Below are 16845 nucleotides of genomic sequence, written 5' to 3'. Positions count from 1 at the left end.
AAGTCATCATCTAACGTAATTAAAAGTCACTCCAAGTACCTAATTAACTCGGATGATTACAATTGTCTACTCCTGAATGCTTTCGTGTCACCCGTTCTTGAACCTCCTCCCAGCGTTAATGTGGCCATCTTCCCGCATCATTTGCCGGATGAACCATTCCAGCATCCGAACGCTAATGCACCGCAGAGCGCCGTTTTCGTCAGAGAGCTCGTAGCTTGGCTCGTAGTGCAGATCACTTTTGCGGTTGCACAGGAGGTGCAATTTCTTTTCCGCCGATGTCGAATTGTCGCTGTAGCAAGGCACCTCCAGCTGCAACGAAATCTTGCTCTCGTCCGACGTCTGATTGTTAAGCTTAAACTCTATTACTCCGTTAAGGCGCGTCCCAGGATCCGCATCGCACTTAACCAGCTACTGGAAAATGTAATCCAACTCCACCGGCTGCAACTTCTCCGTCAATGGCACGTTTAGATCGGCTTGGTCCAAAATCTCTTCAGCTTCACGGCGTCATTCTTTTGACGAAGAACTTCGTCTTTTTTACACGAAACCAAAACAAGCTTGACAGCGGAGTGCGCGAAAGAGACACGAAGCAAACCAAAGTTTTCAAAGCAGGTGTGGCGCTGTCAAATGTCAAACGACATGAGGAATTTAATTCCTTAATGTATTAAATGCCGATAATTAATACATTAAGGCCTTTGTCACGCCCCTCGGGGTGAGTCGTGTTTTTTTAAACGGTGGAGGTGTGCCGGGAGGAAAAAAGAGGACGATGGAAATGTGCGTGGGGGAGGACAGGAGGGGTGATCCAAACCTAATGCAATCACAAATTCTAAACAATAAAAAAATTTAAAAAATAATTCTTGAATTCTTCAATTCTACGAGCCAAAACTTTTTTTTAATCTCAAACACAAAAATTCTGAAATTCTTTACTTCTGAAATTCTAGTATTAAATAATTTTACAATAATTAAGTAAAAATTATAAAACTCTAAAATTCTGAAACCTGGCTCAACTCGAGGGGGCAGCATGAAGTTTGAGGGAGTAGCGAACAGCTCTAATTCTCCATACAAACTTTGGAGAAAACCCATTCGGCTCTGTCCAAACATTTTTGAAATTTTTGAAAAATACAAAGTAAACATGTTTTTGGGGTCCCCTTGAATTGAACCTGCGCAGAAACTTTATTGGTCGGTGTTATTTATAAAATCATAAAATTATAAATAAATAATTAAATTATTAAATAATTTAATTAATAAATTATTAAGCTATTAAACCATTAAATTATTAAATTAATAAATTATTAAATTATTAAATTATTAAATTATTAAATTATTAAATTATTAAATTATTAAATTATTAAATTATTAAATTATTAAATTATTAAATTATTAAATTATTAAATTATTAAATTATTAAATTATTAAATTAAATTATTAAATTATTAAATTATTAAATTATTAAATTATTAAATTATTAAATTATTAAATTATTAAATTATTAAATTATTAAATTATTAAATTATTAAATTATTAAATTATTAAATTATTAAATTATTAAATTATTAAATTATTAAATTATTAAATTATTAAATTATTAAATTATTAAATTATTAAATTATTAAATTATTAAATTATTAAATTATTAAATTATTAAATTATTAAATTATTAAATTATTAAATTATTAAATTATTAAATTATTAAATTATTAAATTATTAAATTATTAAATTATTAAATTATTAAATTATTAAATTATTAAATTATTAAATTATTAAATTATTAAATTATTAAATTATTAAATTATTAAATTATTAAATTATTAAATTATTAAATTATTAAATTATTAAATTATTAAATTATTAAATTATTAAATTATTAAATTATTAAATTATTAAATTATTAAATTATTAAATTATTAAATTATTAAATTATTAAATTATTAAATTATTAAATTATTAAATTATTAAATTATTAAATTATTAAATTATTAAATTATTAAATTATTAAATTATTAAATTATTAAATTATTAAATTATTAAATTATTAAATTATTAAATTATTAAATTATTAAATTATTAAATTATTAAATTATTAAATTATTAAATTATTAAATTATTAAATTATTAAATTATTAAATTATTAAATTATTAAATTATTAAATTATTAAATTATTAAATTATTAAATTATTAAATTATTAAATTATTAAATTATTAAATTATTAAATTATTAAATTATTAAATTATTAAATTATTAAATTATTAAATTATTAAATTATTAAATTATTAAATTATTAAATTATTAAATTATTAAATTATTAAATTATTAAATTATTAAATTATTAAATTATTAAATTATTAAATTATTAAATTATTAAATTATTAAATTATTAAATTATTAAATTATTAAATTATTAAATTATTAAATTATTAAATTATTAAATTATTAAATTATTAAATTATTAAATTATTAAATTATTAAATTATTAAATTATTAAATTATTAAATTATTAAATTATTAAATTATTAAATTATTAAATTATTAAATTATTAAATTATTAAATTATTAAATTATTAAATTATTAAATTATTAAATTATTAAATTATTAAATTATTAAATTATTAAATTATTAAATTATTAAATTATTAAATTATTAAATTATTAAATTATTAAATTATTAAATTATTAAATTATTAAATTATTAAATTATTAAATTATTAAATTATTAAATTATTAAATTATTAAATTATTAAATTATTAAATTATTAAATTATTAAATTATTAAATTATTAAATTATTAAATTATTAAATTATTAAATTATTAAATTATTAAATTATTAAATTATTAAATTATTAAATTATTAAATTATTAAATTATTAAATTATTAAATTATTAAATTATTAAATTATTAAATTATTAAATTATTAAATTATTAAATTATTAAATTATTAAATTATTAAATTATTAAATTATTAAATTATTAAATTATTAAATTATTAAATTATTAAATTATTAAATTATTAAATTATTAAATTATTAAATTATTAAATTATTAAATTATTAAATTATTAAATTATTAAATTATTAAATTATTAAATTATTAAATTATTAAATTATTAAATTATTAAATTATTAAATTATTAAATTATTAAATTATTAAATTATTAAATTATTAAATTATTAAATTATTAAATTATTAAATTATTAAATTATTAAATTATTAAATTATTAAATTATTAAATTATTAAATTATTAAATTATTAAATTATTAAATTATTAAATTATTAAATTATTAAATTATTAAATTATTAAATTATTAAATTATTAAATTATTAAATTATTAAATTATTAAATTATTAAATTATTGAATCGAAAATTTGACAAATACAAAATTATTATCTACAATTCTTAAATTTTTTTAATTCTTATGTTTTGAAATTCTTAATTTCTAAAATTCTTAACTTCTAGAAATTTTAAATAATTTGAATATTTTCGCCAGGTAGCAAATAGGAGAAATTCTCGTATGTTTAGCAAAATAAGCACTCGCTTCTGACTCCATCCAATTTACTTATTTTAACTATTCAAACAACTAATTTTTCAAAACTTTTGATAGAAAATTGCTTGCTCACTTCTTATTGGCCGATTTATCATTTGATTTCAGTTGAAAACGCTTTTTATGAGCTGTAATTGAATGTCAAAGTGCTGATATGGCAACATTAAAGGCACGCTGGAATTAGATGCTGTTCCCCTAGTTACAGTATTTTTTTTATTATTTAATTCATTTCAGATCTGTATCAAACAGTCTCCAAACAGGACAATGAAAGTGTTGATGGTGTTTGATTTTTAGAGAATGTCAAAATCGCCATTATCAATACTAAGACCTGGAAAAAAAGAACAAACTTGCGGCCGAGTACAACCTCTGAGTGAAAGCGATGGAGGTGAACGAACTACTCACGGGGCAGCACACGAATTCTACCGGATTGGCCATCATCAAGCGAAATTTGGAAAATTGTGACTGCAGTGATAGTGAATATTTGGAAAACAAAGTGCCAGGCCAGTGAAAACTAATAAATATCAATAAAAATCAGCAAAACAACAAATAAAATGAATTTTATTTCGAAAATAACCTAAAAATTCCGAAATGACAGCACACGACAATAGCACGACATCCTAAATAACAAAACCGTGCGACGTCGGTCGAATGTCGTACGACAATGTCGAACAATTTCGATGATCGATCGCACGACAAATACGACATTTTGGTGCAAAAACGTATGACATTCGTGCGAATGTCGCACGACATTGTCGTGCGACGTCGTACGATTGCACGTACGACAAACGACGGACGTCGGACGGACTTTTCAGTCAGGGAGCTCGTGAGAGAGTTTGAACCTGATGGTACGTTCGTTTGAGGGCTAGTTCCGCACTGAGTGCCGCATTCAGAGCTGTCAAAGTGTTTGTTTGAAGAAACTCGCGCTAGTTCGCACGAGTTTTGCCGCCATCTTGGAACTGAACCTCTAGTGCCGCACTCGATTTTTTTTCAGTTTCATGCGAGTTCCATGCACACTGAAAAAGAATGTTCGTTTGAACCAAAACTGGCACCGACGAGTGTGGCACTCAGTGCCGCACTGGCTGTTCAAACGAACGTACCATGAGAGAAAGCACGTGCGTGTACGAATTGGAAATAAACATCGTTGTTAGGTTGCCTTTTACAGCTGGCCGCGCAAAAAAGGTCAGTTTTGGGCGCTAATAACTTCGCGGGAAAAAATCCTAAAAATATGGTGTCTTGGGGAAAGTTGTTCTAAATTTAATGAAGGTTCTACATTTGAGAAATGGTAACTATCGGATAATTATGGCGCCTTCCACAGGTAAAAAAGTAAAACAGCCCAAGTAGCACTCATAACTTGTCGTCTGTTGAATAATAGTTAGACAGCTGTTTTTGATCAACATACAAGACAAAATTTCAACGTTAGTTAAATAACAGCTTGTTTCACTACTTGTATAACTGACTTATGTAACTCATGAGATTTGTGCCACACAAGTGTTAAAACACAGTCTACTTCACTCTTTTCCAACTTAAACACACAACATAGGGAATATTTTCACATTTTTGGGAGGGTACACACTCAGAATGAAGATTCGACTTCGGCAGAAATATCTGCCGAACGTGCTCGGCAAAGTGATATTCTGCCGAAATCTCGGCAGAAAATTCATTGTTCCAATATTCTCGGTTAAATTTAACCGATAGTTCGGGAGATCTAAGCAAAATGCCGAAGTTCGTCAGTTAAATTTAACGAAAATCTCGGCATGTCCAAAATCTACCGAGTTCGGCAATTCAACTGTCAAATTTGCTAGAAAGTGCCGAGCTGTTCGGTTAGATGTTGAGGTAGCCATATTTGTTTTCGATATGAGTAGTGCTCACTGAACTAAGTTCCGGAACTTTGGATAAATCGGGATTTATACTTGAATTTCTACAGGATTTCTGCTTGGATTTCTACTTGAAAGGTAAACATTTTTAATAACATCTGTTAGGAAAAATAATATCTAAAGGGTCTTTCATTTGCAGCTTTCACCAAGGAAATGCATGACGATAAATTGAATTGAATTGTTTATTGACCCATCGGACCTAAATGGTCTAAATGGTTGGGTATTGCTCGATGCTTTTACAAATAAAATAAATTACAATTACAGGTAGCACAATACAAACATAATTTACAACGCGTTAAAAAATTGTCATTTTAGATTCTACTTAACCGAATTCGTGTCCTCTACTTGAACTCGGCGCGCAGCTTTTCGCGGAACTTGCTCACGGGTTCGTGAAATTCGAAAAACCTGTAGGCGTCGTTAAAAGCGTCAGAAATGGACCTCACGGGAGAGTTGCGCTGATAGTCTGTCCTTGCGAACGAGCGTGCGAGAAGCCCCTGGTCAGCTCGAGGACGCAGATTTCTGGAAGAAATATTTGTATTTAGTAGGGATAAGAGATGTGGGCAATCAATTTCAGCGGTCAGGATCTTAGCAGCGAAGACAGCTTTCGCAATGGTTCGTCGCGTCTCCAGTGTTTCGATGCCAAGCAGGTTGCGGCGTGCTTCGTAGCTCGGCAGTCGTGTAGGGTCGTTCCATTTTTCTGCAGGCGTACCACACGAACTTCTTCTGGATTCTCTCGATACGGTCAATCCAGTTTTGATGATAAGGAGACCAGATTACGGACGAATATTCCAAATGGGACCTGACCAAGGCAAAGTACAACGACCGAAGGCAGAGCGGGTCATCGAATTCACGCGCCATTCTGAACAGAAACCCGAGCTGTCTATAAGCCTTGTCTACTATTGCTGATAGATGCTGCCGGAAGGTAAGCTTTTCGTCAAGTAGGACCCCAAGGTCTTTCACGACTTCGAGCCGCTCGAGCACGTGCCCACCTAGCGAGTAATCAAACGAAAACACCTCGCGCCTTGTTTTCCGGTGAAAGGAAATAGTTGTGCACTTCTGCACGCTGAGTTCCAAGCGGTTCACGTCACACCAGTTAGAGAACTTGTCGAGGCGAGACTGAAGACCGTACCAATCAGCGAGGTTGTCGATGGCCAAGAAAATTTTGAAGTCGTCAGCATACAGGAGCTTGCATTTGTCGACTAAAAGGGCGTTGGAGTCGTTGAAGAACACAGTGAACACAAGTGGGCCAAGGTTGCTTCCTTGTGCGACACCCGATCCGTTAGAAAACTCGGCTGACAGCGATGTACCAATCTTTACTTGGATTATCCGTTCTTTGAGGAATGATTCCAGCCAGCGACACATACGAGATGAGAATCCGAGCTTAGCAAGTTTCTGGAGCACGATGGTATGGTCCAAGCGGTCAAAAGCTGCCTTCAAATCAGTGTAAACTGCATCTACTTGTCGACCCGCCGCAATATTCTCGATGCAGAAGTTTGTAAATTCCATCAGGTTTGAAGTGACAGATCTTCCTGGCATAAATCCGTGTTGCTCGGGACAGATGAAGCTGCGGCAATTGAAAGAGATGACTTCACCAACAACAATTTCTAAAAGCTTCGATCCAGCGCAGAGAGAAGTGATTCCTCTGTAATTCCCAATCAATCGTTTTGCACCCTTTTTAAACACCGGAAACATCACTGATTTCTTCCATGCAGTTGGAAACTTGGATTGTTGCAAGGACAGGTTCACAATTTTCAAAAGCGGCTCCGACAGTTGTTCGAAACAGCGCTTGAGCACTACCGATGGGATGCCGTCAGGTCCTGGCGCGTTCGACGACTTTAGTTTCAGCGATGCACGTTTTAACATGTCCTTGGAAGCGACGAAAACATCGATGTCCACTACGTCGCGCGGTACCAGTTCCAGATGCTGTTCAGAGGCAGGTGCTGGACCAGGTTGTTGAAAAACAGATGCAAAGTGTTGGGCGAAAAGGGTGCACTTTTCGGCGTTCGTTTTGGCTACAGTCTCTCCTAAAACCATAGTAGAGGGCAGTCCATTTTCTTGATATTTAGATTTTGCAAAGGACCAGAACTGCGACGGGTTGCGGCGAAGATTTTCTTGTGTTTTTCGGATGTAGCTTTTGTAGCAGCGCTTGTTGTAAGACTTGTATCGGGAGCTGGCAGCTTTAAACACAGCTTGTGTAATCGGTCCGCGGTGCTGGGTGTATCGCTCGAGGGCAGCAGCTCGTTGCCTTTTGAGTTCGCGCAAACTCGCGTTGCTCCAAGCCAGTTTTCGAGGAGGTCGCCGGCAGGGGGTGTGCCTCGCGAGAAGTTCTCGTACGACAGATCCGAAGATATCAACTGCTGCATCAACATCTGAAGATCCTAAAACACTTGTCCAGTCAGTGTTTTCCAAGCTCCGAATCAGCTCGCTGAAGTCTGTCTTCCGGAAGTTCAGATCGAGGGGTCGTGAACGTCTTCGAATTCTGCGTCCAAAACAGCGGAGAGATCGAAAACCAGTGCAGGGTGATACCTATCTAGAGGAACTAGAGAGTCGTTCGCTTCAGACACTGCAGTGCGTTCAGCGCCATCACTGATGAAGATAAGGTCAAGGATTCTGTTCTGATGATTGGGTACGAGATTGCATTGATGCAAGCTATTTCTAGCGACACCATCGATTAGCACTTCATGTGTTGTTTTTTTCCATCCGACAGCGCGTGTGCGTGTGCAGGGGGGTCGGCGAACGAGCGATTGCCGGATAGCGCCTTCCAAACCAGATTGGACTGATTGTAATCTCCGGCGACCACAATGTAATCGCTCGGATCAGCGAGTCCAGCAACGGATTCAATGCAGGTTATGTGATCCTCTACCAATTGATGTTCGTAGCGTTTTTCAGAAGGTAGATAGAAACAGCCGACAAAAACCTTCTGCGTCTTCAGCTGAATTTTGACGAAGATTTGTTCTAGATTAACAGCAGCAGCTTCAGCGCATACAGTCGAATCCAAGGACTTCCGGACAGCTATGAGTACACCGCCACCCACGGTACGGCGGCTGTTTCCGGCGTTGCGATGAGTAGAAAACACTTCAAAAGCATTTCCAAACAGCTGCACAGCATTTATTGAGTCGTCCAGCCAGGTTTCGGTCAGCATAATGACGTCGTAGTCGCAATCAAGGCAATTCAGGAAAAACTCGTCCACTTTACTTTTTAATCCTCGTACGTTCTGGTAGTAGAACCGGATCTGCTGACACGTTCCACTAGCATTGGTGTCTGTTGACGAAGGCGGGGTGGGAGCCTGCGATTCCGTGAAAGGCTCACGGGCAGCTCTGTCATGCTGGTGACTTGTATTCGGCTGAGAACTGAAAGCTGAAGAATTTTCAGAGCAAGAAGTCACTTGATTTGAACGGTACTCGCCTGTGGGGGCGGCTTGGAAGACCCCCTCTCGATCTCCGAACACAGGACCGGGACGGCTGTGCTGGCCGCTGGCTGGGAACTCGACTGTGACGGAGTGATCGGGGGCTTCCATAGTGCCGTATACCGTGCGTCCCGGTGATGGTCGTATCGTCAGGTGGCTGTCTTGGTTTGGGTCACGACCTGGTTCAGGACTTTGGCTGGAATCCGAGAAAATGTCAAGGTCGAAACAGTCATTCGAGCTGGTGATTGGATACTGGCCTCTGAAAGTAGGTTGGAAGACCCTCACGACATCTGAACGCAGGTCCGGGACGGCTGTGCTGGTCGCTGGCTGGGAACGTGACTGCGTCAGAGCGTTTGGGGGCTTCCTTACGACCATATAACATGCGTCCCGGTGATGACAAGGCAGCAATATGAGAAGTCGTTCCGTGTAAGGCAAACCAGTGGCATGGCTGCACGCTGGAAGTCGAAGGACTGTAAGGGCACGATAAATCTGATAACGGATGGTACTCGCCTGTGAATGTGGCCTGGAAGACCCCCTCCCGACACCCGAACACAGGCCCGGGACGGCTGTGCTGGTCGCTGGCTGGGAACTCGACTGTGACGGGGTGATTGGGGGCTTCCATAGGTCTTTCTAACAGGCGTCCCGGTGATGGCAGAGCGGCAAATGATGGCTGACTACGACGTTGCGAGATTATTCCAGGCGGCGCCTCGAAAACCCCGATGGCAATACGGTGGGCGCTGGTCTACGGTCGATGTCCACGAACTCGCGGAAAGACAGTCCTTCCGGCCAGTTGGCTGCATCCATGGACGATTCACGGTAGTCCCGGCCGATTCCGACTTTGAACGTCACCGACGAGAGTGTGGAAACGTCGACACCCTTTTTCACGAGCATCTTTACGACGATGGGATCGTCGTCTTCGACGGAGAGACCACAGAGTAAGACAGAGTTCCCACTGCCTCTTGATTTTTGGTTCAACTTGGTGGTACATCGTAGGTACATCGCACGCCTGCTACCAGCAAACCTTATGGAGCCAAAAAATGAAATGACATTTCTTCTGACTGGTCACTCTGGGTTACTCTGTGGAGAGACACTCTTTCACCATCGAGTGTATGTCCTCATCCGTGACACTCGGGGGGAAACTGGAGAGCCACAGGTACCACAGGTCGTTCGGCTCAGCTGCGATTACTGGAACTGAATTCATAGCCTTCGTTCCGCGAAAGGCGGTTGGAATAGCGACCTTCACGGGAGTATCTGTGCTGGAGCCGCGCTGTCGTTTGTTTGGCCACGAGGGTGTGGACAATGATGTCGATTGGGTCTGGACTTTCTCCTTCAGGTCGGTAATCGTCGACGTAAGATTCGCGATGTCGTTCTGCATTGTTTTCATCGACTCGGCAATCTCCGAGTTGCCCCCATCGTGGTCCTTAACGACGCGGCGGAAGTGACTGTTGGAGAACAATTTGGCACATTCCCCACAAATCCAGAATACTTGCGTCTGGTTCAAATCCAGCTGTTCCCGCAGCGGGACGTCCACCTTGGCGCAAATCATGTGGAAAATTGCTCCGCAATACCCGCGGCATGCTATGCGGTCCTGGTCAGAAACTTTTTTCAAACACTGCTTGCAGCCCATTTTGCGTGAGTGTCGTCCCCCTCGGAGGGCTCCTCAATTTGGGTAAAAAGAGTAATCAGCGATGAGTACACCGTCCGTGCAATTTAATTGGGTTGTTCTCTCGTAGAGTGTAGATATTGTTGTTACAACCCTGACTGAAAAGTCCGTCGGACGTCCGTCGTTTGTCGTCCGTGCAATCGTACGACGTCGCACGCCAATGTCGCGCGACTTTCGCACGAATGTCAGACGTTTTTGCACCAAAATGTCGTATTTGTCGTACGATCGATAACCGAAATTGTTCGACATTGTCGTACGACATTCGACCGACGTCGCACGGTTTTGTTATTTAGGATGTCGTGCCTTTGTCGTGTGCTGTCATTTCGGTATTTTGAGGGTATTTTCAAAATAAAATTCACTTTGTTTATGTTTTTGATTATGTTTATTCATTTGTATTAGTTTGCACTGGCCTGGCACTTTGTTTTTGAAATATTTACTATCACTGCAGCCATAATTTTCTTAATTTCGCTTAATGACGGGATTGGCCGTTGCACAAGAAGGAAATACAAACTGACTCCTTTTGGTCCGACGATGGCCAACCACTTTTGGAAAGGTTCTGCTTGTCTACCCTTCCAATGTTCGAGTGCTGCCCCGTGGGAAGTTTGTCCACCTCGATCGCCTTCACCCGGAGGATGTTCTCGGCCGGAAGTATCTCCAGGAAGAAGACTGAGTTTTGATAATGGCGCTTTTGAGATTCCGCTAGAAGTCCAACACCACCAACGCATTTTCATTGTCCTTTTCCTCTTGCTAGTCCACGTCCAGCAAAAGCACTCTGGAAGCTGTTTGTACAGAACTGGAACGAATAAAATAATTTTAAAAATGCAGGATTCAAGAATTTAAAAATTCTAAGACATGACGTGTTTTATAAATATTTTGCATTTCAAAATTTTGAGAAAGAAAGATTCATGTTTTGAAATTTAAAAAGCTGACTTTCATCAGAATTGTTGGGTTTAAAAATGAAACATGTTATGTTTGATTTTATTGTGGGTAGCAGTGAGGTTCTGATGTATCCAATGACAAAAATAAAATATTTTTGAAATGCCGTTGCAAATATTTTTCAAAGTTATAAATAATATTTATAAAAAAAACCTTAAATATTTGAAATCACAAAATTGTAAAACAAAAACATAGATAAATTTGAAAACTTATTATCTAGTTTATTATTGTATTTTTTAGAATTACAAACCTCAAGATATTAGGAATCAGAAATTTTAAAAATATTAAAATATTAATACGAAGAATTTTAAAAGTATTAAAACTTTCAAGAATTTTTAAACTTCTAAATTATTTGGAATATAAAAACTTGAAGAATTAAAATACAATTTTTCAGAATATCAGAATGAAGGATTTTCGAATACTATGTTATCTTGAGAATTTTATTAGAACTAGGATCTTTAATTTTTTTCAAATTCTTAAGATTATTAATAACCTTGAATTTTCTCATTTCAACATTTAATGGTTTTTTAAACTATGCAATTTGAAGAATTTGAAAAGAAGCAAGGAATTGTAGAAATTTAAAAATTTAAAAATGTTGGAATTTTTTAACTTAAAATTTTTATATTTTTTTAAATTAAAAATAAAAATTTATGGAATTTTAGATTGATAGCATTAGGAATTTTAGAATCCTCGATTTTTTTTAATTTAGGATTTCAGAAGGTAAGAATTTTGGAATTTTAAGAATTTTTAGTTTTTTATTTCAGAACGAAAGAGTTATATTTTTTTATTTTTGGATTTTAAAATTTTAAATATATCGTTTAACCTCCAAATTTTAAAGAAACTAAATCTTTTTAGAATTTTTGAAATTAGGATTTCAGAAGTTAAGAATTTTGAAATTTTAAGAATTATTAAATGAAAAAATCTTAAATTCAAAATTGTGCAATTTCAAATTTGAATATTTTTCTTCGTCGAATTATTGGTTTTATGTTTATGTTTAGTTTTGCGTCATACAAACGCACTCCCAACACACCTCATCTAAAACACTACTCACCGGTTCCATTAACAAATTCTGGCTGTTTAGAAACGTCGCGGGAGTTTATTATTCCATCCTCCTCCATCTTTTTATTCACGCGGAACAGTGATTGACTCCCGAGCTTGAATGTTCCGTCTCCCTCCTTCTGTTTCCGACACATTCAACACTCGGACACTCCTTCTCCTTTGGAAATGCAACTTCCGCGGAAAGCAAAACACCAATCCGCTTTCTCAATCGCAGACCGATTCCTTCCGATACCGTCCTCCGGCACAGTCCATGGACATGGCCCACCGATTTTACGATATGTCCCGTCTTCGTCCTTCACCGCCACGAAAACCGAAATCTGGAAATCCAGAACATAAGACTATGATTTGGCCGTTCGCCACTCCAGCCAAAACTTTCCGGAAAAGTAACACAACTTACCAAAATCCTCCAGTAGCCCAACAGCAACGACAACTGGTTCAATTCGGTTGAAATCAAGTCCAAACAAGATCAACTGAAGAGAACTGTCAAACTGTTTGCGTCGACGAAAATCGTGACGTCGAAATTAAAGAAAATCGATGGAAAAAACAATGTCGCGCATGTCGAGTGTTTGTCGTGCGTTTGTCGTCTTTTCGACCAATCGATATCGAAACGGTAAAATCAAAACCGTGCGACAACTCGTACGACGTGCGACATTTTTCAAACAGGGACCGACAGCGTCTACGGTGGCCCAAAAAGTCGAACAATGCAACACCAGTTCTGGGTGAAATCGCACTTTGTTTGTAACGCGAGAAACACAATTTAACCGGTATTTTATCCGACGAACACCATACAGGGGTTTAGTGAGCACTTGAGAAACGGTGCGAAGTAGTTTTAGAGAAATCTGGTGAGTAAATCACAGAAAATAGTTGAAAAACACTAAGCACGGTTGACAACTATGTAAACAAACTTTCCTTCTTATTGGATGGTGCTTGGTAGAAGTATAGGATTCATTCTGGTTCAGATTGTATTAGATTATACATAAAAAGAGCAATAAATATAAAAAAGCATGCATGCATATTGTTTTAAAGCTTTAAATTAATTGCGAGAATCTCGATTTGGTTTTATTATGAAAAATGCCGAGATTTTCGGTTGAATTCGTTTCAGGGATGCCGAGATTTTCGGCACAAAAAAGCTGGCTGTCAAAATTATTTTTGCCGAGACTTCGGCAGATGAATTTTCTGCCGAACTCTCTGCCGAGCGCTCAGTTGTTCTGTTTTCGGCAGAATTCTGCCGAAGTTCGGCATAAAAAACTGAGTGTGTACGCACTTGCTCCCAACTTCATCCAATTTGCTGATTTTCACTATTTAAACTATTTTGGAACACTTTTGATAGAAACTTGCTTGCTCACTTCCTATTGAGCTATTTATCACTTAAAAACACTTTTTATGAGCTGTAATTGAACGTCAAAGTGCTGATATGCCAAGATGCTGTTCCCTCATCTGCAATGTTTTACTCGAAAACAGTTTGATGGATAAAAACAATATTGCACTGTTTGTTTCACTGCTTATCTAAAATTATCATGTGACGGCATCTTCTGAAAAATGGGCGTGGCCAACCATTCTATAAATAACCTAGGTTTTCTCGCTTTGTTACACAAATGTTATCGGAGAATAAATTATTTAACTGATGCTCAACATACATATTCAACTTGACATTGCGTGTTGTTAGGTGGTGTAAATTTGTACATTAGGAATTTAGAGTTTCAATAATGTTAATTTATTGTAGATTGCAATAGTTTTGATTGTTGGCCGATTCATTTGTAAACATATCGCTGGTAAAAGCTACAAAAATTATCAGCTTATAGAGTTTATGATAGAGAAAACAACAAATCAAAATCATACCGGTTTTCAATATTACTCCGTGGTACGGTAATCGAAATGACAGTTGAAACAATTTGTTATAACAAAGTTATATAGTGGAGTTATAAAACTGACTTGAAACAAACTTATATAACTTCAATTCCAATGACAGCCTTCGTTGGAGTTAAGTTCTTTAGCTAACAAAACAGACAGCAGCCTTCTTATTGACGCTTGAGCCAGCTTGTTTACTATGAAGCCCCGTGGAGAGATGTGGAAGCGCGCCTGGACCTGCCGTGGAGATAACAACAAATCGTCGAAGTCATCGGATCGAATCTTGCGAAAGAGGAAGTTCACCAAAAAAGGAAAATCTAAAAGTTCGCCATGCAAGAAATTTCACACTAATCACATGCACGCCATGATTGTTTTTCTTTTTTTAAATTCAATTTCGAATTATTTTAAATAAATCTTGCAGAAACAAGCGTATTTTTATATTAGCTTCGTCGTTGATTGAAATTCTAATAAGAAACGTTTGTTTACATGTAAGTTAGTCGACGGTTAGACAGCTGTTTTCAATCTAACTTTCCTTTCCAGTGTGCGCTTTGATTTGACAGCAAAGCCGTAAACCACGCCCCTTTTTTTTCGTTGAATCTCTTGTTTGATAGCACAGTGTTGTCAAATACATTTGTACAACTTACTCTGATAACTTGCATCTTTTTCTGGCAAGTTATACAACAGAAAAAAGTGCGCTTTTTCCAGTTCACAGGAGTTGTAGGACAAGTTGTGGTAACGAGGCGGATTAGTTATACAACCTGTTAGGAAATACGATTATCTGACAAAGTGTGTTGCTTGGGCTTGGGAGTTGCTTTTCTCCATACATTTTGACGATTTTTCCCATACAAACTTTAAGCGATTGGAGGGAGGGGTTCCCGTGGTCAGAATGAGCTCAAATTTGGAATTTTGCCTAGTGATGGGTCAATCTTTGATTTCTGGGGGTAGCCCCAAAAAGTCTTGATTTGGACCACCCTAATATAACATACCTAAAAATAATAATATTTCAAAAAACTTAAAATACAAATTAAAATACCTAAGAAAATTTAGTTGCTTTATATTATTTAAATACGTTATAAACTTCAAATGCTTTAAATATGTTAAATGCTGAAAAAAATATGCTTACAATATTAAAATCATTAAAATTATTAACATTCTTTACCAATGTCCACATTTCTAGCTCAAAACAAATCGCCGAAATGTCACTCAACGCATCCACGGGAACCGATAAAAAATGGGATTTTTTCGTTTCCAAAACCAAAACAATCCTCACTGACTGTCACACGCGTAGAATGCCCCGGCAATTGACAGAAAACCGAAATCCCTACGAGTCCGCGACCAAGAAACTGTCACACGCGGAGATAAAACACGGGAACAGTCTTATGGACCATGTTCCCCTTAATTCGACAATCAACTGTTCTGTCTTTTGCAGATTGTCCTCACTCTTACTTTGTTACTCCTCCTCACGCGCTCTGTCTTCCTCCTGCCGCTCGGTCCTCCTCCTGCCGCCCGGTCCTCCTCCCGCGCTCTGTCCTCCTGCCGTCCGGTCCTCCTCCTGCAACTTGGTCCTCCTCCTGCTAGCTCTTGGCTCCGTTGCCATTTCAAACGGAATGGCCGCAGATCTTTTTCCGGTTACGATGGAGAGCACCTCCAAATCCCGGTTCCACAAATCACGGTCACTTTCACCGGTAAACACAACAGGACGCGACAAGTCACAATGCGATTGACTTCGTGTCAAATAAACACACGGCTGAACTGGCAAGCGAAAAACAAACGTGACAGTTCGAGCGAAACTTTTCTTGATTGATCAAGGTCACTCGTCATAAACATGGATAAAAACTCATAAACCCATGAATGTTATGCACGAATTCATGCATTTTATTCATGAAATCATGTAAACTTTCATGAAATCATGAAAAACATGATTCATAAATTCGCGGATAAAATTTTACGGCGTAAAATTTACGCATGCCTAAATAATCGTAAAATCATGAATATTTTTCATGAATTCATGAAGTTTAGTCATGACTTCATGTAAATCAGTCATTAAATCATGAATAGTGATATGCATGATTTCATGAAAGAAAATTCATGAATATTCGTGAAAAAACTTTAGCCATGAATAAAATTCATAAATTCGTGCATTTTATGCACGATTTCATGCATAAAATTCATGAAATCATGAAAGGTATCACGAAATCATGCACAAAATTACCGTAAACTGGGGTCAATCGGGACACATGGGGCGAATTGGGACAGCAGTTTAACCATGTTGTAGCAAAATATTTTGTTTTTTCTCGTTGGTTTCGGTTAGAACAGACTCAGACCAACAAAATGTGTACATCCATTTCCAAACTTTAAAGCTTTAAGTGCTCTAAAAACTGCTGTCCCTATTCAGACTGTAGTCCCGATTCACCCCAGATTACGGTATTCACGAATTCATGAATCGAAATTCACGATTTCTCGCACACTTTTTTTCCGTGTTGGACAAAGTTCTTTGTCAATACACTGAGCAAAACTTAC

At 36.5% G+C, this 16845-nt stretch overlaps 1 protein-coding gene and 1 long non-coding RNA gene across 3 annotated transcripts in view; one reads left to right on the top strand and one right to left on the bottom strand.

Annotated features, from left to right (window-relative positions):
- The window catches only part of LOC119770762, a 99352-nt gene that overhangs the window by 62485 nt on the left and 20022 nt on the right, over nt 1-16845 (top strand). Inside the window, exon 4 of one of the 2 annotated variants that reach the window (XM_038266238.1) lies at nt 3774-4075. The exons of the other annotated variant lie outside the window; for it this stretch is intronic. Within the exon in view, the coding sequence (XP_038122166.1) occupies nt 3774-3826 (53 nt within the window). The 3' untranslated portion in view covers nt 3827-4075. Of the gene's footprint in view, nt 1-3773; nt 4076-16845 lie in introns of those variants that run through there. 2 annotated transcript variants of the gene reach the window in all.
- Nucleotides 10796-13069, bottom strand: LOC119770768. Its single transcript, XR_005278985.1, has 3 exons — nt 12875-13069; nt 12470-12794; nt 10796-11275 (listed from the first exon to the last, which is right to left on the bottom strand). It is a non-coding gene; the product is annotated as an uncharacterized LOC119770768 (long non-coding RNA).

This window comes from Culex quinquefasciatus, chromosome 3 (assembly GCF_015732765.1).
Source record: "Culex quinquefasciatus strain JHB chromosome 3, VPISU_Cqui_1.0_pri_paternal, whole genome shotgun sequence".
Classification (NCBI taxonomy): Eukaryota; Metazoa; Arthropoda; class Insecta; order Diptera; family Culicidae; genus Culex; species Culex quinquefasciatus.
This window is presented reverse-complemented; position numbering and strand designations above follow the sequence as displayed.